This window comes from Anomaloglossus baeobatrachus, chromosome 5 (assembly GCF_048569485.1).
Source record: "Anomaloglossus baeobatrachus isolate aAnoBae1 chromosome 5, aAnoBae1.hap1, whole genome shotgun sequence".
In the NCBI taxonomy this organism is placed as follows: Eukaryota; Metazoa; Chordata; class Amphibia; order Anura; family Aromobatidae; genus Anomaloglossus; species Anomaloglossus baeobatrachus.
The window spans coordinates 33,147,496-33,168,094 of NC_134357.1; the positions used below are offsets into that span (position 1 = coordinate 33,147,496).

Genomic DNA, 20,599 nt, shown 5'->3' on the forward strand with positions numbered 1-20,599 from the left:
AGACGGGTAAAGAATTTTTGTGCCCATTCATCCAGCTGTGGTGGTGCCACTGCTTCTGTGAGACCTCTAATTCTTAAGTTATTACGGCGATGTCTGTTTTCAATATCGTCTAAGTGGGTCAGAATGTCCTGTATCTGGGCCGTGTGCTCTGATAGGACTTGTTGATGTGATTCTATATGGGAAAATACCTGTTCCTGCACCTCTTCTGTAGCTGCTACACGCTGGCCAATTTGTTTGATTTCTGATTGTATAGAGGCCATGTCTTGCTTATGGGATTCCCTCAGTTTCCCCAGCAAAGAGTCCATTTCCTGCCTGGTTGGAATTGATCTGATATGTGCTTTCCAATCCCAATCTTCTTCTTGCTCCTGTGTCTGGTCTGATTTATTCTTCTCTCCCTTGTTTCTGCGGGTGGAGGTGTTGGAGGTGGGGAGTCTTTGTTCTTTAGGTGATGTGTGCTGTTGTTGTGGTATTACAGGCTCCTCTCCGGGTGTCACAGATCTGCTTCCCATGGCTGCTGGGGTCTGCTGTATCACAGAGCTGGGGCCCTGTTCTGCCTGCAGTTTATCTGGCAGTCGCTTTTGTGGCTGGGACAGGGGGTTTTCAACACTCCGTTCTGTAGTGTCCTGCTGTGCCTTATCTATGTTTATGGCTGAGCTGGCTGCTGTTATGTGAGGAGACAGTGAGGTCGCTCCACTGCATGTTTGCTCAGCGTTATCTCCTGCCTCAGTGTCTGCCGGCGCCATGTTGGAGAGAGCAGAGGTATCAGGCTGGGAGGCTGAGGTCCCGAAAAAGCGGGTGATATCTGTACCTTCCCCCTCTGGAGTCTGTACACTCGTCCCCCGTCCTCTCCTGCGTGCCATTACTGATCCTGGACCCGGTGAGTGCCTTTGAAGTGTGAGAATTCACCGCTGGTATGTGGGAGCTCCTTCTTACAGCGTCTCAGTGTGCCATCGGCTAGCTCCGCCCCCCGTATATGGACTTTTCAAAAGCTTTTGATACGGTGCCGCACAAAAGGTTGGTACATAAAATGAGAATAATGGGGATATGGGAAAATATGTGTAACTGGGTTAAAAACTGGCTCAGTGATAGGAAACAAAGGGTGGTTATTAATGGTACGTACTCGGACTGGGTCTCAGTTCAGAGTGGGGTACCACAGGGGTCAGTATTGGGCCCGCTTCTTTTCAACATATTTATAAATGACCTTGTTGGGGGCATGCGGAGTAGAATTTCAATATTTGCAGATGATACTAAACTCTGCAGGGTAATCAATACAGAGGAGGATAAGTTTATATTACAGGGAGATTTATGTAAATTGGAGAATTGGGCTGAGAAGTGGCAATTGAAGTTTAATGTAGATAAATGTAAGGTCATGCACTTGGGTAGAGGAAATAAAATGTATGATTATGTACTTAATTGTAGAACACTGGGTAAAACAGACACAGAAAAAGACTTGGGTGTATGGGGGGATGGTAAACTTCACTTTAGTGGCCAGTGTCAGGCAGCTGCTGCCAGGGCTAATAAAATAATGGGATGTATTAAAAGAGGTATAAGTGTTCATGAAAAAAATATAGTTCTACCTCTGTACAAGTCACTAGTGCGACCGCACTTAGAATAATGTGTACAATTCTGGTCACCGATATATAAGAAGGACATAGCTGAACTGGAGAGGGTGCAGAGAAGAGCGACCAAGATTATTAGAGGAATGGGTGGCTGCAACACCAAGACAGGTTATTAAACTTGGGGTTATTTAGTCTGGAAAAACGAAGGCTTAGGGGGGATCTAATCACAATATATAAATATATGAGGGGACAGTACAGAGACCTTTCCAAAGATCTTTTTACACCTAGGCCTGCGACTGGAACACGGGGGCATCCGCTACGTCTTGAGGAAAGAAGGTTTAATCATAATCACAGACGAGGATTCTTTACTGTACGAGCAGTGAGACTATGGAACTCTCTGCCGCATGATGTTGTAATCAGTGATTCACTACTAACATTTAAGCAGAGCCTGGACGCCTTTCTTGAAAAATTTAATATTACCAGTTATGTATATTAAATTTTATGACAGGGTATTGATCCAGGGAACTAGTCTGATTGCCGGATGTGGAGTCAGGAAGGACATTTTTTCCCCATTTCACATTGGGTTTTTTTTGCCTTCCTCTGGCTCAACATGTTAGGCTACGGGTTGAACTAGATGGACTTAGAGTCTCCCTTCAACCTTAAAAACTATGATACTATGATACTATGAAAGTCTATGTGATTTCTAAAGTTCTGTGCACACGTTGATATTTTTCCTTGCAGATTTGGTGTAGAAAAAATCTGCAGCATGTCAATCGGGGTGTTTTTCAGCCCTTCCAGCCATTGACTTCATTAAAAAAAACACATGGAGAAAAAAAGCACCAAAATGCTCAAAAAACGTGCGTTTTTCTGCCAGAAGGTGCAGATTTCATGCAGAACATTTCTGCTCCAAATCTGCACCGTGTGCACATACCCTAAAAAGAAAACCTAAGCAAGAGGGAGAAAGTGAGTCTGCGATGGACCTGGCAGAGAGTTGTGGCGCCAAGACAAGTGAGGGGCAAGATGAGTATCTTTTTTAATATTTTAAACTATATTCCAGCCCTAAAACAAAAGGATTAAATAAATGGTAACCAACATTATGCTTGATTGGAGTAAATTGAAAATTTGGGTTCAGACAAATCCGAATTATTTTGTGAATTTAAAGCAAATTCCGTTGGCTTCAAATCCATTTGAGAAGGAGAAATGATCAGTTTATATTATATACTGTATGCATTTCCAAGAGGAACCGTACAGTGCAAAGTTTCCAGAATTTGATAAGAAATGCAATTATTTACAGATGTTTCTTCTAATAGAGAGTGACGGCTCTGCTGCTGCTGCGTTCACTTTCAATTCTCATTAAATAAAAAGCAAACGATGCAAAGTTCTATAGTCCATAATGCTGTTTATACAACTACTGCTGGGTATAAAATACAGTAATATATGCAACGTAAGGAAAGCGGAGTGCAAAAACAATTACTCCCCTGCCGGGCGCTGCATTCAGAGGGGACAGGCATGGGTGGAGGGTGGGTACACGGATGGAGCAGATTGTTCTTGGTAGGTGATAAACATAGTTAAGTATAGAGCAGGATACATTTATCACTCTATTATATAGATTGTTTCGGATCCCAATGTATATTGTAAGAGTGACTCATTGAATACCAGCTGGTAAAATATCAAAGAAAGTCCACAGGGGGCTCCGGTACCACCTCCAATTAATACGTATGCAAATCTTTTATTGTTTTTCTTGTGTAACAGTTGCATTCGTTATACCTAAATCCTGCAATTTTGGTTAATGACAGCCCCGTTCTTCTTTACTTGTTTAGTAATATTGTGTTAATTTGCATAAATAATACGGTTAAAGTAATTATTCACCACTTTTTTTGTTTAAAAAAGAAAAGTATATCGTGGTCGAAAAATAAACTATATGGCTATGTGCACCGCTCCGGGCAGTGAGAGCCGGGTCCCAGGTGTAACATCAGCCAGAGCCCGGCGGCGATCGCGGGGATACAGCGCCTGAACCACCACAATCGCCATGACTAAAAACAGCAGGAAAAAACACATTGAAAAAAAGCACACACGCAAAAAAAATGCACGTTTTTTTTCTGCCAAAGCATGGATTTTTGTGTGCAAAAAAGAAGCACACCAATAAGCAATGTGGGCACATAGCCTATTGGATTTTTTATGTATTAAATTCCTCACTTTAGTTCCGGCACTCCATATCAAATATCGAACCTTACACAAGTTTTTTCCAAATTCGGAACGTTCTGATCACTGGGGGTGTGACCACTTGGACCCCCAGGAATCCCAATAATAGTGATCCAGGAATCAGAGAATGGGATTCTACAGAACCCCATCTTGCATGTAGCAAAGACAGACATGATTGGCCTCTGCTCCATTGTTTGAGATTGCTGGAGAAAGCCAAGAACAGAGCTACACAATTTCGGGAGTGGAGGTCAATCATTTGCACCTTTGCTGCATTCAACATGGTGTTACTCAGAACTCCATTCTTGTGGTTCCCAAATTTCCGGGGGGCTCCAACTTGTTGACTTTCAGCAATTAACAAGTTATCTCCTATCTATAGGATTGGGTATAACTTGCAATTTTGGGCTTATCCTTAATTATAAATTTGGCACCAATTACACCTCCGATGTTGGCACTACTACGTCTTCAGTTGCTTGGCATATCCCATCAATTTGAGGATTGAGAGTTCTCCTTGGAAACCCTTACCAAACCTCTCCGCTCAGAGAAACTGTGCTCTGCCCATTCAACCCGCGTCACACACCGCCCAGGAGTAACAGGTGAAGCTCAGCGCATGTACCGTCCTCCTCCAGCATCACAGTTGGTGTATAGTGGCAGCTCCCACAGAGTGTACAGAGGCAGGGAGTGTGGGTTCTTGGTGCTGGAGGAGGATGGTACCAGCGCTGGGCTTCACTCCTCATCCCTGGGTGGTGTGTGATGTGGAAGAGCATGGTTTCTCTGAGCGGAGAGGTTCGGGAACAGTTTCCAAGGAGTACTTGATGGCTTATGCCTAGCTACTGAGGACATACACTGTGTGCAGACTTATTAGGCAAATGAGTATTTTGATCACATGATACTTTTTATACATGTTGTCCTACTCCAAGCTGTATAGGCTGAGAGCCAACTACCAATTAAGTAAATCAGGTGATGTGCATCTCTGTAATGAGGAGGAGTGTGGTGTAATGACATCAACACTTTATATAAGGTGTGCTTAATTATTAGGCAACTTCCTTTCCTTTGGCAAAATGGGTCAGAAGAGAGATTTGTCAGGCTCTGAAAAGTCCAAAATTGTGAGATGTCTTGCAGAGGGATGCAGCAGTCTTGAAATTGAAGCGTGATCACCACACAATCAAGCGTTTCATGGCAAATAGCCAACAGGGTCGCAAGAAGCGTGTTGGGCAAAAAAGGCGCAAAATAACTGGCCATGAATTGAAGAAAATCAAGCGTGAAGCTGCCAAGATGCCATTTGCTACCAGTTCGGCCATATTTCAGAGCTGCAACGTTACTCAAGTATCAAAAAGCACAAGGTGTGCCATACTCGGGGACATGGCCAATGTAAGGAAGGACGAAAAACGACCACCTTTGAACAAGACACATAAGATAAAACGTCAAGACTGGACCAAGAAATATCTTAAGACTGATTTTTCAAAGGTTTTATGGACTGATGAAATGAGAATGACTCTTGATGGGCCAGAGGCTGGATCAGTAAAGGGCAGAGAGCTCCACTCCGACTCAGATGCCAGCAAGGTGGAGGTGGGCACTGGTATGGGCTGGTATCATTAAACATGAACTTGTGGGACCTATTCGGGATGAGGATGGAGGGAAGCTCAACTCCCAGACCTACTGCCAGTTTCTGGAATACAACTTCTTCAAGCAGTGGTACAGGTAGAAGTCGGTATCGTTCAAGAAAAACATGATTTTCATGCAGGACAATGCTCCATCACACGCATCCAACTACTCCACAGCATAGCTGGCCAGTAAAGGTCTAAAACATGAAAAAATAATGACATGGCCCCTTTGTTCACCTGATCTGAACCCCATAGAGAACCTGTGGTCCCTCATAAAATGTGAGATCTACAGGGAGAGAAAACAGTCCACCTCTGGGAGCAGTGTCTGGAGGCTGTGGTGGCTGCTGCACGCAATGTTGATCGTAAAAATATCAAGCAACTGACAGAATCTATGGATGGTCGGCTGCTGAGTGTCATCAGAAAGAAAGGTGGCTATATTGGGCACTAATTTTTGGGGGTTTTGTTTTTGCATGTCAGAAATGTTTATTTCTAAATTTTGTGCAGTTATATTGGTTTACCTGGTGAAAATAAACAAGTGAGATGGGAATATATTTGGTTTCATTAAGTTGCCTAATAATTCTGCACAGTAATAGTTACCTGCACAAACAGAATCTTCCTAAGATAGCCAAATCTAAAAAAACCCACTCCAACTTCCAAAAATATTAAGCTTTGATATTTACGAGTCTTTTGGGTTGATTGAGAACATAGTTGTTGATCAATAATAAAAAAAAATCCTCTAAAATACAACTTGCCTAATAATTCTGCACACGGTGTAGTAGACTTCACACCGGAGATTGCAAATATCTTATTTCTCTGGAAGATTCCATTACAGCTCACCGGACCGGCGTCTCCTTGTCCATCCAGTGCTTGGGAAGGCTCCTTCATTGTTATGCTTTGGTTTCTATATCACTAGGTGAGTACAATACCAAACATTCTACTCACCATTTAACAATTTATTGCTACGCTCAGATAGCGCCGCATTTTATTTTCCCTTTTCCGCAAGGGGAATTTTTCCAGCCCTATCAATGTGACTTTTTCAGCATGGTAGTACAGTTTCAATGTTAGATAACAGCAGGAGACCAATGTGTCATTTCTCACACGTTAATGGAGTGTTTAGAGAGCCATGAGAGAACCAGGTAGAGTTGATAAGGAGCCCTTGTTGGTATACTTTTTGTTTTTAGACCATACTTTGCTTTTTAAAAAACAAACACAAAAAGTGATGGACAAAGCACTGTTCAATATGAGGGTATGAAAGGAGAATTATGATGACGATTTTACCGGCTATCGTAAACAAATGGTCTGAGCAAGCATCGTTTTCCAGGCTATGTACATCTTTTCCCTCAATTGTATTTTATTACTAGCTGTAGCACCCGGCGTTGCTCGGAATAGTAACTGTCTCTGTCTCTCTCCCAGAATCTGTCTGTCTGTCTGTCTCCCTCTCTCTCTCTGTCTGTCTCTTTCCCTGTCTGTCTCTGTCTCTTTCCCTGTCTTTTTGTCTGTCTTTCTCTTTCCCTAGCTCTTTCCCTGTCTCTTTCCCTGTCTTTCCCTGTCTGTCTCTTTGTCTGTATCTATCTGTGCCTGTCTTTTTGTCTGTCTGTCTCTTTCCCTGTCTGTCTTTGTCCCTTTGTGTTTCTTTCCCTGTCTGTGTCTGTCTGTCTCTTCATCTCTCTGTTCGTCTGTCTCTTCATCTGTCTCTATCTGTCTGTCTATGTCTGTCTGTCTCTGTCTGTCCATGTGGCACAGGCAAAGATCATGAATGTGGCACAGGCACCGCTGAAGACTATAGTTCCCGGTTCTCCGGCAATAGTCCTCCGAAGTCCTGGGGAATGACACAGCTCTGAGTTGCAAGTTCCAGAGAGGCCTTTCTGATACTCCTAAGGATGCTCTGGCTCTTCATACTCCACCCTGTTCATTTAGAGATGTGGCCTAAGGAGCCGTGCCTGCAGACGCTGGCCCGTGGGATCTATGGGCCCTGGCGGTGACCTCTTATCCCTATCGGTGTGCTGTTGTCTTCTATGAGGGACTTTGGGTGGGACAGGACCTCTAGTCCTGGCCTCAATCGGTGAATTAACCAGTCCGTTTGGTTCCGGTTCTGGCTTCAGGAAATGAGTACCTCCCTTTGTGGTCCGGTTTCCGGGTCGGTTCCCCGTGTCGGTACCGGCGGGCTACAACCCTGTCCCGGTCCACCTCAATTTTGCCAAGCCGTCTTCCCGTCTCCTGCTGACGGAGACCACCATCTGCCTCCTAGCCAGTGGCACCAGGGCTCCTACCCTGGTAGCGTTCAACTTGAACTGTCCTGCTGGAGCTACACTTAGCTCCAGCCCACACTCCTCTCCAAACTGAACTCCTAAGCTTATCTGCTTGTTTTCCTGCCCCGGCCTGTCTAGACCCCTAGGTAAGGCTGCACATCAAACTTAGATAATGGTATAATGCCTCAAGCATATGGAAAAATATTGGAATATACAATGAAAAATGCTACTTGCTAACTTGAACGTGTGAATAATGAATTGCATACCTGCCATGAATATTAGGAAAAAGGAGATATTTAGCAATCGCATTGATCAATGTAACTGAGCCCCAAGACCTCGTCAAGGTATATCTCTATATTGGGGTCCCTAGCTCTGTGACCCTAACTGTGTGTCATCTCATTGCAATTAAAAACTGCTGTGGGTGGAGAGGGGTAACTAAGGACTTTCTTATATAGGAGATGGAAAAAACATGGCCGAAAGGGGCGGAGCTGTGTTCACATTCAGAAAAAAACTACATATAACTGAATAGGATAACTGAAGTGAGCACTAATATATATATATATATATATATATATATATATATATATATATATATATATATATATATGAGTGCAAGCCAAAACTTACATACTATAGGAGGATAAGGCTGCACATCAAACTTAGATAATGGTATAATGCCTCAAGCATATGGAAAAATATTCAGTTATATGTAGTTTTTTTCTGAATGTGAACACAGCTCCGCCCCTTTCGGCCATGTTTTTTCCATCTCTTATATAAGAAAGTCCTTAGTTACCCCTCTCCACCCACAGCAGTTTTTAATTGCAATGAGATGACACACAGTTAGGGTCACAGAGCTAGGGACCCCAATATAGAGATATACCTTGACGAGGTCTTGGGGCTCAGTTACATTGATCAATGCGATTGCTAAATATCTCCTTTTTCCTAATATTCATGGCAGGTATGCATTTCATTATTCACATGTTCAAATTAGCAAGTAGCATTTTTCATTGTATATTCCAATATTTTTCCATATGCTTGAGGCATTATACCATTATCTAAGTTTGATGTGCAGCCTTATCCTCCTATAGTATGTAAGTTTTGGCTTGCACTCATATATATATATATATATATATATATATACTAGAAGGTGGCCCGATTCTACGCATCGGGTTTCTAGAATTTATGTATTGTGTAGTTCATGTATGATTTTTGTTATATATATCTATATATATAATTGCCTTATTCTGTCTGCTGCGCACTCCGAAACGTGCTCCATCCGCCATGCTGCGCACTCCCAAACGTGCTCCATCCGCCATGCTGCGCACTCCCAAACGTGCTCCATCCGCCATGCTGCGCACTCCCAAACGTGCTCCATCCGCCATGCTGCGCACTCCCAAACGTGGTCCATCCGCCATGCTGCGCACTCCCAAACGTGCTCCATCCGCCATGCTGCGCACTCCCAAACGTGCTCCATCCGCCATACTGCGCACTCCCAAACGTGCTCCATCCGCCATACTGCGCACTCCCCATCGTGCACCATCCGGCATGCTGCGCACTCCCAAACGTGCTCCATCCGTCATGCTGCGCACTCCCAAACGTGCTCCATCCGTCATGCTGCGCACTCCCAAACGTGCTCCATCCGCCATGCTGCGCACTCCCAAACGTGCTCCATCCGCCATACTGCGCACTCCCCATCATGCTCCATCCGCTTGGGAGTGCGCAGCATGCCGGATGGTGCACGATGGGGAGTGCGCAGTATGGCGGATGGAGCACGTTTGGGAGTGCGCAGTATGGCGGATGGAGCACGTTTGGGAGTGCGCAGTATGGCGGATGGAGCACGTTTGGGAGTGCGCAGCATGGCGGATGGACCACGTTTGGGAGTGCGCAGCATGGCGGATGGACCACGTTTGGGAGTGCGCAGCATGGCGGATGGACCACGTTTGGGAGTGCGCAGCATGTGGGATGCAGCACGATGGGGAGTGCGCAGTATGGCGGATGGAGCACGTTTGCTCAGCCTCTCTCCTTCCAGCCTCCCTCAGCATCAGCCTCCCCCTCCCAGCCTTCCCCAAGATCAGCCTCTCTGCTCCCAGCCTCCTCCAGCACGCCGTGCTCCTCTGCCGACACTCACCCACACCCGATCGCATCCACTCACCCACACAACTGATCGCATCCACTCACCCACACAACCGATCGCATCCACTCACCCACACAACCGATCGCATCCACTCACCCACACAACCGATCGCATCCACTCACACACACCCGATCGCATACACTCACACACACAGACACTGACGATATTGCACATACGCGCTGATACTCACAACATCCGGGGATATCACATGCTTCTGGCCATGTGATCCTCCGTCAGGTCCTGGAAGCTTACAGCACAATATCGCCGCCGAGAAGCAAGCGATATCCCAGGATGTTGTGAGTATTTGGATGCGATGTGATGTGTGTGTGTGAGTGAGTGTGATCTGATTTGTGTGTGTGTGTGTGTGCTGTTATGTGTGTGCTGTTATGTCATGTATGTTCCGCAGCTGCAGGACCTTGATGTGTGGATGCGATGTGATGTGTGTGTGTGAGGTGTGTGTGAGAGTGAGTGTGAGCCGGTGTACACTGGTAACTATGATACACATCGGGTAACTAACGGACCTTAGTTACCCGATGTGTATAATGGTTACCAGCTTTCACGGCCTCCGTTAAGATCCCAGCATCGCAAGGTTATGTCTGGCGCTGCCGGGATCCTGACGGAGCCGGTGTAGAAGCAAGCGATATCCCAGGATGTTGTGATGTGTGAGGTGTGTGTGAGGTGTGTGTGAGAGTGTGATCTGATGTGTGTGTGTACTCACCTGGGAATCGGAGCCCCGTGTCAGTTGGGCCACAGCGAGCGTGCATTGCGTGAGGGGGGCGGGGCCTGCAGAGAGCCGGGGCGAGAGGCCAATCCGTGTGGGGGGGCGGGGCCATGGCGAGCCCAGCGGCCAATCAGCTTTGTGTCACCGTAAGGACACAATTTCGGAGCATGACAGACAGACAGACAGACAGATAGACAGACAGATAGACAGACAGACAGACAGAATAAGGCAATTATATATATAGATACATATAACAAAAATCATACATGAACTACACAATACATAAATTCTAGAAACCCGATGCGTAGAATCGGGCCACCTTCTAGTATATATATATTAGTGCTCACTTCAGTTATCCTATTCAGTTAGACCCCTAGGTAGGCATGTCCAACCGCCTGGTCACGCCCACTGGTGTGTCTGTCTTTCCCTAAGGTGGGTGACTACGGTTTTTAGGTAGGCTGTGTGTTTCCTAGTGAGGGAAGGTGTTATGCAGGGGCCTATCTGTGACTACCTGGTTTTGCCAGGGTGTCACAGAATCATACTATGAACATGTTTGTTTTATTCTACAAAAGCTTAGAGAAAATTCTTTGTTCACTAATTTAAAGAAATCTACTTTTTCCGTGCAGAAAATGTCGTTCCTGGGGTTCATTGTATCAGCTGAAGGGTTTAGTATGGATCCTGGGAAGGTATAGGCCATAAATGATTGGGTTCAACCTCAGGACCTTAAAGCATTGCAACGGTTTCTGTGATTTGCCAACTACTACAGAAAATGTATCAAGGGTTTTTCACAAATCGTTAAAGCTCTTACTGATCTCACATGTAAGGGGGTGGATCTCATGGTTTGGTCGTCAGATGCTGGAGGGGCTTTAATAAATTGAAAGAGTGTTTCGTGTCGGCTTCAATTTTAATCCAATGTTATCTCCAGATGCAGTTTATTGTAGAGGTAGACGCTTCTGAAATCGGGATAGGGGCTTTATTGTCTCAAGGTCCCAAAAATCTTACCAACTTGTGGCTATGTGCGATTTCCCATAGGAAATGTTTGTCTGCTGAAAGAAATTTGTAACGCTTGCCGCTGGAGATGGTAAAGTGGTAAGCTGAAGTGGACATCCTGGACCACAGTGGGACTCCGGGCTTACCCTTTAGTGGAAGGAGCTTGACTAAGCGCCCACCGTGAGGTAAATGCAGGTGCTACTCCCAGGGCAGTGACCGGGACTGTGGCAGCTGACCCACAGGGCAGGGACAGACAATGGAACAGACAGGCTGAGTCTCTAGTGTAGACAGGGGCCACCAGGATAGCTGAGACAGATGGCATGGCGAGGATGTACAGTCAGAGTCACTACCAAGGACAGGAACCACTGGGGTAGTTGAGACAGATGGCATGGCTGGGGTTGACGGACACAGTCACTAGTAAAGCTGGGACCACTGGAGTGGCTGAGGCATATGGCATGGCCAGGATTGATGGACACAGTCATTGGTGTCAACAGGTAGCACGTACCAACAGGATACTACGGATAGGAGCCAGGTATAAACAGGACAGGACGGACTGGAACCAGGTACCAACAGGGCAGGACAGACTGGAACCAGGTATCAACTGGGCAGGATGGACAGGAATCAGGTGCCAACAGGGCAGGACAGACTGGAACGAGGTACGAGCAGGACAGAATGGACAGGAATCAGACACAAGCAGAACAGGATGAACAAGGGGACCTAACTGGTTAGGGTACAGAACCACTAACTAACTGATCATCTTGATCAGGCCCCTGCCCTAGTGCGAGAGTGCCTTAAGTACCCAGTGCCTCCTAGCGATAGGCTGAGAGGCACTTGCAGGAAATGGTGAGCTGTCCCTTTAAGAAAAGAGCAGCAATGCACATGCATGCCCTAGCAGCACTCCCAGAGGAAGCACCCACGTGGAGGAGCACCAGAACACCAGGTAATGTGGTGAGTAAGCGCACGTCCCTGCGGAGAAGGGAGAGAGGGTTGCAGGGACCACCACCAGCGCTACAAAATTATGTTGGGAGTTGTAAGTTCCTTGCTGGCAAATTAGCTTTAGAAGAATAGAGACTTTTTTGAAGGAACTGTTCATCAAGTCACGGTTGTGCTGGATCATACAAGTGTAGTGTATATTGAATAAACCAAGCGGTTGACCCCAAGACAGGCCAAATGGTCCTTACTTTTCTCTGGATTAGATTTTTCTATCACATTCAGGCCGGGGTCTAAGAACATGAGGGCTGACGGTTTGTCACTCAGCTTTAATTATGTTTCTCTTCTATCTCCATCCTCCATTCTTCCTCAGGGTATTGTGGTTTCTATGGTTTCCATGGAATTGGAAATAAAGATCTGTGAAGCCCAGTTGTTGGATCCTTCCACTACTCCAGGGTCCAATTTATTTTTTCCTCTGAATCTGAGATTATGTCTGTTTCAGGAATTTCATGATTCCATGTTGAGTCGTCACCCTGCGGTCACAGCTACCCAGAAAGCTATTGCCAGACTCTTTTGGTGGGTAAATATGCATAAAGATTTTAAACATTTTGCATCCACTTGTGAAACTTGCGCATGCGCTATAGTCTGTCATAGCCGGCTGGGGAATTGGCTCCATTGCTCATTCCAGAAAGACAATGGACTCGTATGTCCATAGATTTCATTACTGATTTGCCTTTATCTGATGGGAAAACTGTTATTTGGGTGGTAGTCGACTGATTCAGTAAACAAGCCCACTTTGTTCCGTTTTTCAGGGTTACCTAATGTTGAAATGCTTTTCAGGTTGTTTATTAATCATGTGGTAAGTTTGCATGGAATCCCACTGAACATTGTGTCTGATAGGGGGTTAAACTTGTCTCCAAATTCTTGAGAGCATTTTGTAAGAAATGGGGGATTGATTTGTCATTTTCCTCTTCTTACCACCCTGAATTCAACAGTCAGGCATTGAGGACAAATCAGTGATTGTGGCAAATTTCAAGATGTTTCATTGCGGCTAATTTACATACGTGGTGGTCAGATTTTATCAAGGTATTTGTGGGGTCTGCAAGGGGAGTCAGGGAACAAGGTGCACCTTCATAGAATGCAGCCCAGGAGCTTCAGAAGGTGCTACTTTTGGTTTAAGACTCAAAAAACTGGTGACGGGTTCCCTTTAACATTGCTATTGGGAGAAGATGCCTTTAAATATGAAAGATCTGGAGCAGTTTATAAACAAGAGTTCAAAATCGCAGGTAAGAGGAGTAAAGGGCACTTTACACGCTGCGCTCTCACTAGCGAGATCACTAGCGAGAGTACCCGCCCCCGTCGGTTGTGCGACACGGGCAAATCGCTACCAGTGGCACACAACATCGCTTACACACCTCACACAGACTTACCTTCCCTGCGACGTCGCTCTGGCCGGCGAACCGCCTCCTTTCTAAGGGGGCGGTTTGTGCGGCGTCACAAGGACGTCACACGGCAGCTGTCCAATAGAAGCGGAGGGACGGAGAAGATCCCGCCCACCTCCTTCCTTCCTCATTGCCGGTGGAGGCAGGTAAGGAGATGTTCATCGTTCCTGCGGTGTCACACACAGCGATGTGCGCTGCCGCAGGAACGACGAACAACATCGTACCTGCAGCAGCAACGATATTATGAAAAGGAGCGACGTGTCAACGATCAACGATTTTGGAAGTTTTTGCGATCGTTGATCGTCGCTCCTTGGTGTCACACACTGAGATCTCGCTAACGGCGCCGGATGTGCGTCACTAACGACGTGACCCCGACGATATATCCTTACCGATGTCGCAGCGTGTAAAGCACCCTTAAGAAGCTTGTGGACGGTTATAGGAAGCGATTGATTGCAGTTATTTATTCCAAAGGGTAAAAGCTGTGCAACCAAATATTAAGGTGAGGGCGCCAACATTTTTGTCTGGCCCATTTGGGGGTTTTGTGTGAAATTATGTCCAATTTGCCTTTTTTCTTTGTTATTTTTTGTGTTATTCATATACACAGAAAGGAAATCTACATTTGTAATTGCAATAATTTTCTTGGCGACATATTTCCTTTTCTGGAGCAATCTCAAGGGTGCCAACACTTTCAGCCATGACTATTTCTTTTATATTTTAGAAAACATTTTTCTCCATGGCAACAAACAGCAAACAGATTCTGTGTCCATATCCCTTATTGAAGTTAGTGAATGTTCCTCCATAGATCCCTTGTGTAAAAGGAATGAATCAGATAAGTCAGAAGTTTTCCTACGGATCCTTTGTTCTCCCACACAGCGATCGAATTATCAGAATGCCCCCCTTGTACTTTGTGAATCATGCTGTTCCAAAATATCTTTTCTCCCACAGAGAGAGCAATTTTTTTTCAAATTAGACACTGCAGGGTCCCTTCACACGCTCACATGGGGAACTTTAACGATTTTTTTTATCATTGTTTTTATGTCTTTGCTACTTTGTGAAATGAGAGCTGAAAGAATAAGAGTATGAGGAAATCCGAAAAAAAGAGCGAACGTCACGCACGACATATGACTTAAGACTTATTATTCCATGTATAAAAAAATGTAATAAAATATGAAAATAAAAGCTTGTCCCGTAATTTAACATTATATGGCACAAAGGATAAGATAAACCGACCACAGGATTCTACGTCATCCACACAGGCCGGTATTGAGGTCCTGCGCATGCGCACTTTGATCTGCCCTGAGCAGTACAGATCAAAGTATTGTAGTGCGCCTGCGCGAGACCTCAATACCGGCTGAAAAACAGCACCACATGATGCTCCCAACGTCAAACTTCACTTTTGGTATGGTGTTTATTGGAGTAGATTTGCCTTTTGGCTTCCAAATACATTGCGTATTATGGCATCCAAAGAGTTAAATTTTGGTCTAATTTGACCAGACTATATTCTTCCAGTATGTCACAGACTGGTCTAAATGTTGTTGAGCAAACTTTAAATTAGCTTGAACCTGCTTTTTGTTCAGCAGTGGAGTGTTGCGTGGTGAGCGTGCATACAGGAGCAGGGCCGTATTTGCCATTAGGCACTTGAGGGCACGTGCCTAGGGCGGCGCCTTCCAGGGGGGCGGCGCCCAAACCAAAATTTAAAAAAAAAAAAAAAATTTTTAAATCTTCCTCCCTCCTCCAAACTCTTTATTAAATCCGGCGCCTTTTTGGAGGAGGGAGGGGGCGCACAGTCATTTATAGTCGCGTCTATAACACGCGAATATAAATGAAACTGTGAGCGTGCCGGCACTTACTTCCGGGGTCAGAGGAGCTGTAATCAGCTCCCCGCCCCGACGTGCTGCCGTGCGCTCACTGTGCAGAGGTCACAGGAGCGTGAGGCAGCGCCGCGCAGAGGAGGACGGGACATGGAGCCGCCGCCGAGGAAGATGTGAGATCCTGCCGCGCCGCCACCGCCACCACCACCACCACCGCGGAGAACGGGAGGTGCAGCCGCCGGAGATGCCGCCTGGAGCAGGTAAGCGCTTTACAGCCGAAGACAGCGCCGAACAAGCAACCCGGGGGGGGGGCAACATGGAGGATGGGGGGATGGAACATGATATGGAGGCGCAACATAGAGGATGGGGGGATGGAACATGATATGGGGGCGCAACATGGAGGATGGGGGGATGGAACATGAAATGGGGGCACAACATGGAGGATGGGGGATGGAACATGATATGGGGGCGCAACATGGAGGATGGGGGGATGGAACATGATATGGGGGCGCAACATGGAGGATGGGATGGAACATGATATGGGGGCGCAACATGGAGGATGGGGGGATGGAACATGATATGGAGGCGCAACATGGAGGATGGGGGGATGGAACATGATATGGGGGCGCAACATGGAGGATGGGGGGATGGAACATGAAATGGGGGCACAACATGGAGGATGGGGGGATGGAACATGATATGGGGGCGCAACATGGAGGATGGGGGGATGGAACATGATATGGGAGCGCAACATGGAGGATGGGGGGATGGAACATGATATGGGGGCGCAACATGGAGGATGGGGGGATGGAACATGATATGGGGGCGCAACATGGAGGATGGGGGGATGGAACATGAAATGGGGGCGCAACATGGAGGATGGGGGGATGGAACATGATATGGGGGCGCAACATGGAGGATGGGGGGATGGAACATGATATGGGGGCGCAACATGGAGGATGGGGGGATGGAACATGATATGGGGGCGCAACATGGAGGATGGGGGAATGGAACATGATATGGGGGCGCAACATGGAGGATGGGGGGATGGAACATGATATGGGGGCGCAACATGGAGGATGGGGGGATGGAACATGATATGGGGGCGCAACATGGAGGATGGGGGGATGGAACATGATTTGGGGGCGCAACATGGAGGATGGGGGGATGGAACATGATATGGGGGTGCAACATGGAGGATGGGGGGATGGAACATGATATGGGGGCGCAACATGGAGGATGGGGGGATGGAACATGATATGGGGGCGCAACATGGAGGATGGGGGGATGGAACATGATATGGGGGCGCAACATGGAGGATGGGGGGATGGAACATGATATGGGGGCGCAACATGGAGGATGGGGGGATGGAACATGATATGGGGGCGCAACATGGAGGATGGGGGGATGGAACATGATATGGGGGCGCAACATGGAGGATGGGGGGATGGAACATGATATGGGGGCGCAACATGGAGGATGGGGGATGGAACATGATATGGGGGCGCAACATGGAGGATGGGGGGATGGAACATGATATGGGGGCGCAACATGGAGGATGGGGGGATGGAACATGATATGGGGGCGCAACATGGAGGATGGGGGGATGGAACATGATATGGGGGCGCAACATGGAGGATGGGGGGATGGAACATGATATGGGGGCGCAACATGGAGGATGGGGGGATGGAACATGTTATGGGGGCGCAACATGGAGGATGGGGGGATGGAACATGATATGGGGGCGCAACATGGAGGATGGGGGGATGGAACATGATATGGGGGCGCAACATGGAGGATGGGGGGATGGAACATGATATGGGGGCGCAACATGGAGGATGGGGGGATGGAACATGATATGGGGGCGCAACATGGAGGATGGGGGGATGGAACATGATATGGGGGCGCAACATGGAGGATGGGGGGATGGAACATGATATGGGGGCGCAACATGGAGGATGGGGGGATGGAACATGATATGGGGGCGCAACATGGAGGATGGGGGGATGGAACATGATATGGGGGCGCAACATGGAGGATGGGGGGATGGAACATGATGTGGGGGCGCAACATGGAGGATGGGGGGATGGAACATGATGTGGGGGCGCAACATGGAGGATGGGGGGATGGAACATGATGTGGGGGCGCAACATGGAGGATGGGGGGATGGAACATGATGTGGGGGCGCAACATGGAGGATGGGGGGGGATGCAGCATGATGTGGGGGCGCAACATGGAGGATGGGGGGGATGCAGCATGATGTGGGGGCGCAACATGGAGGATGGGGGGGATGCAGCATGATGTGGGGGCGCAACATGGAGGATGGGGGGGATGCAGCATGATGTGGGGGCGCAATATGGAGGATGGGGGGGATGCAGCATGATGTGGGGGCGCAACATGGAGGATGGGGGGGATGCAGCATGATGTGGGGGCGCAACATGGAGGATGGGGGGGATGCAGCATGATGTGGGGGTGCAACATGGAGGATGGGGGGGATGCAGCATGATGTGGGGGCGCAACATGGAGGATGGGGGGATGCAGCATGATGTGGGGGCGCAACATGGAGGATGGGGGGGATGCAGCATGATGTGGGGGTGCAACATGGAGGATGGGGGGATGCAGCATGATGTGGGGGTTCAACATGGAGGATGGGGGGATGCAGCATGATGTGGGGGCGCAACATGGAGGATGGGGGGGATGCAGCATGATGTGGGGGCGCAACATGGAGGCTGGGGGGGGATGCCGCATGATGTGGGGGCGCAACATGGAGGATGGGGGGATGGAACATGATATGGGGGCGCAACATGGAGGATGGGGGGATGGAACTTGATATGGGGGCGCAACATGGAGGATGGGGGGATGGAACTTGATATGGGGGCGCAACATGGAGGATGGGGGGATGGAACATGATATGGGGGCGCAACATGGAGGATGGGGGGATGGAACATGATATGGGGGCGCAACATGGAGGATAGGGGGATGGAACATGATGTGGTGGCGCAGCATGGAGGATGGGGGGGATGCCGCATGATGTGGGGGCGCAACATGGAGGATGTGGGGGCGCAACATGGAGGATGGGGGGATGGAACATGATGTGGGGGCGCAACATGGAGGATGGGGGGGGATGCAGCATGATGTGGGGGCGCAGCATGGAGGATGGGGGGGATGAAGCATGATGTGGGGGCGCAGCATGGAGGATGGGGGGGATGAAGCATGATGTGGGGGCGCAGCATGGAGGATGGGGGGGATGAAGCATGATGTGGGGGCGCAGCATGGAGGATGGGGGGGGATGAAGCATGATGTGGGGGCGCAGCATGGAGGATGGGGGGGATGAAGCATGATGTGGGGGCGCAGCATGGAGGATGGGGGGGATGAAGCATGATGTGGGGGCGCAACATGGAGGATGGGGGGATGAAGCATGATGTGGGGGCGCAACATGGGGATGGAGCATGATGTGGGGGCGCAGCATGGGGGATGGAGCAGAATGGGAAAATATGGGGGGGGGGAGGGAAAATGAGGGAGGGTGGTGGACAGTATAGCAAATGGGAGTTACAGTATGGAGAATGAGAGACATGGTATGGAGAATGGTGTAGCATGGGGGGAGGCATGGTATGGAGAATGGGGTAGCATGGGGGGAGGCATGGTATGGAGAATGGGGTAGCACGGGGGGAGGCATGGTATGGAGAATGGGGTAGCACGGGGGGAGGCATGGTATGGTGAATGGGGTAGCATGGTATGGAGAATGGGGTAGCATGGGGGGAGGCATGGTATGGAGAATGGGGTAGCACGGGGGGTACTCTGTATGGAAGGGGAACCATGGTGGGCTTGGTATGGAGGGGGCTTGATATGGAGAAGGGGCAGCATGGGGAGCGCTCAGTTAGGAGCCTGGAAGGGCTGGGTATACAGAATGCGAAGCATAAGGCTCATTATAGAGGGGGGACATCATGAGGGGGGCAGTGAAGTGGGGGCTGCATGGAGAGGTGGGGACAGTGGAGGTCATAGTTCATAAGTGAGGAAGGTCTGGAGGGTATAATTCAGTGGGGAGGACAGTGGGGTTTTCATGTGAGGGGGCAGTGTAGTGGAAATGTTATAGGAGAGAATGTGGAGGCTGTATACTGTAAGTGACACGGTGTGGGGGATCATTCTTTGTGCTGTGAGCTCAGTGATGGGCAATTATTTATTCTTGGGCACAGCCTTGGGCTTACTTAGGGTGGTTACGCTTTAGTGAGGAGAATTATGAGTCTGTCACCAGATTTTTGCCACCTAATTTGAGAGCAGCATAATGTAGGGGCAGAGATCCTGATTCCAGTGTTGTCACTTACTGGGCTGCTTAGTGTAGTTTTGATAACATCACTGTTTAATCAGCAGTAGTTATCATTACAGGACTACTTGGTGTGCTGCAGGTAGTCCAGCATATTCATGAGCTCTGAATAACTGCGAGATCTGCAGCAGAGAAAATGACAGCAAACAGCTCAGTAAGTGACACATCGCTGGAATCAGGGGCTCTGTCTCTACATTATGCTGCTCTCAGATGGGGGAGCAAAACCTGGTGACAGATTCCCTATACGGGCACCATTGCAGTATGTGCTGCAGCAGACCAAATAAGAGGGGAGTCTTGGGAGACGCAGGACAATGTGTTGCTAAGAGCGATGACATTTTACTTTTACTCCCAAAATGCCAATTAATCTGCAGACACATTTATACAGGGGATGTCGCTCTGGCATGTACAGTTTTAACTTAATATTTTATTATATATATGCAGACTGTTCTGTCCCCCCTGGTGCGGCCGATGTCTTGGTGCAGATGTGCTCCCTCCTATTTGCATATTAAAGACAGTCCCTCGCCCTTAGGTGAGAGTCAGTGCTGTCTAAAATCACTTAGCATTTCTGCACGTGTCCTGACACTGGAGGAGCAGAGTAGCACTCCAAGTGTCAGTGTGGGTGCGCCTGCAGTGTGACTG

At 48.1% G+C, this 20,599-nt stretch overlaps 1 protein-coding gene across 2 annotated transcripts in view; it reads left to right on the forward strand.

The window, feature by feature from the left end:
* Positions 1-548: 548 nt before the first annotated feature.
* Positions 549-20,599, forward strand: part of LOC142310745 (M-phase inducer phosphatase 3-like) — a 286,384-nt gene continuing 266,333 nt past the window's right edge. Inside the window, exon 1 of one of the 2 annotated variants that reach the window (XM_075348383.1) lies at positions 549-1,014. In XM_075348383.1, coding sequence (XP_075204498.1) covers positions 974-1,014 — 41 coding nt within the window. In that variant the 5' untranslated portion in view covers positions 549-973. The remainder of the gene's footprint in view (positions 1,015-20,599) is intronic. The other variant, XM_075348384.1, reaches the window with a different exon arrangement.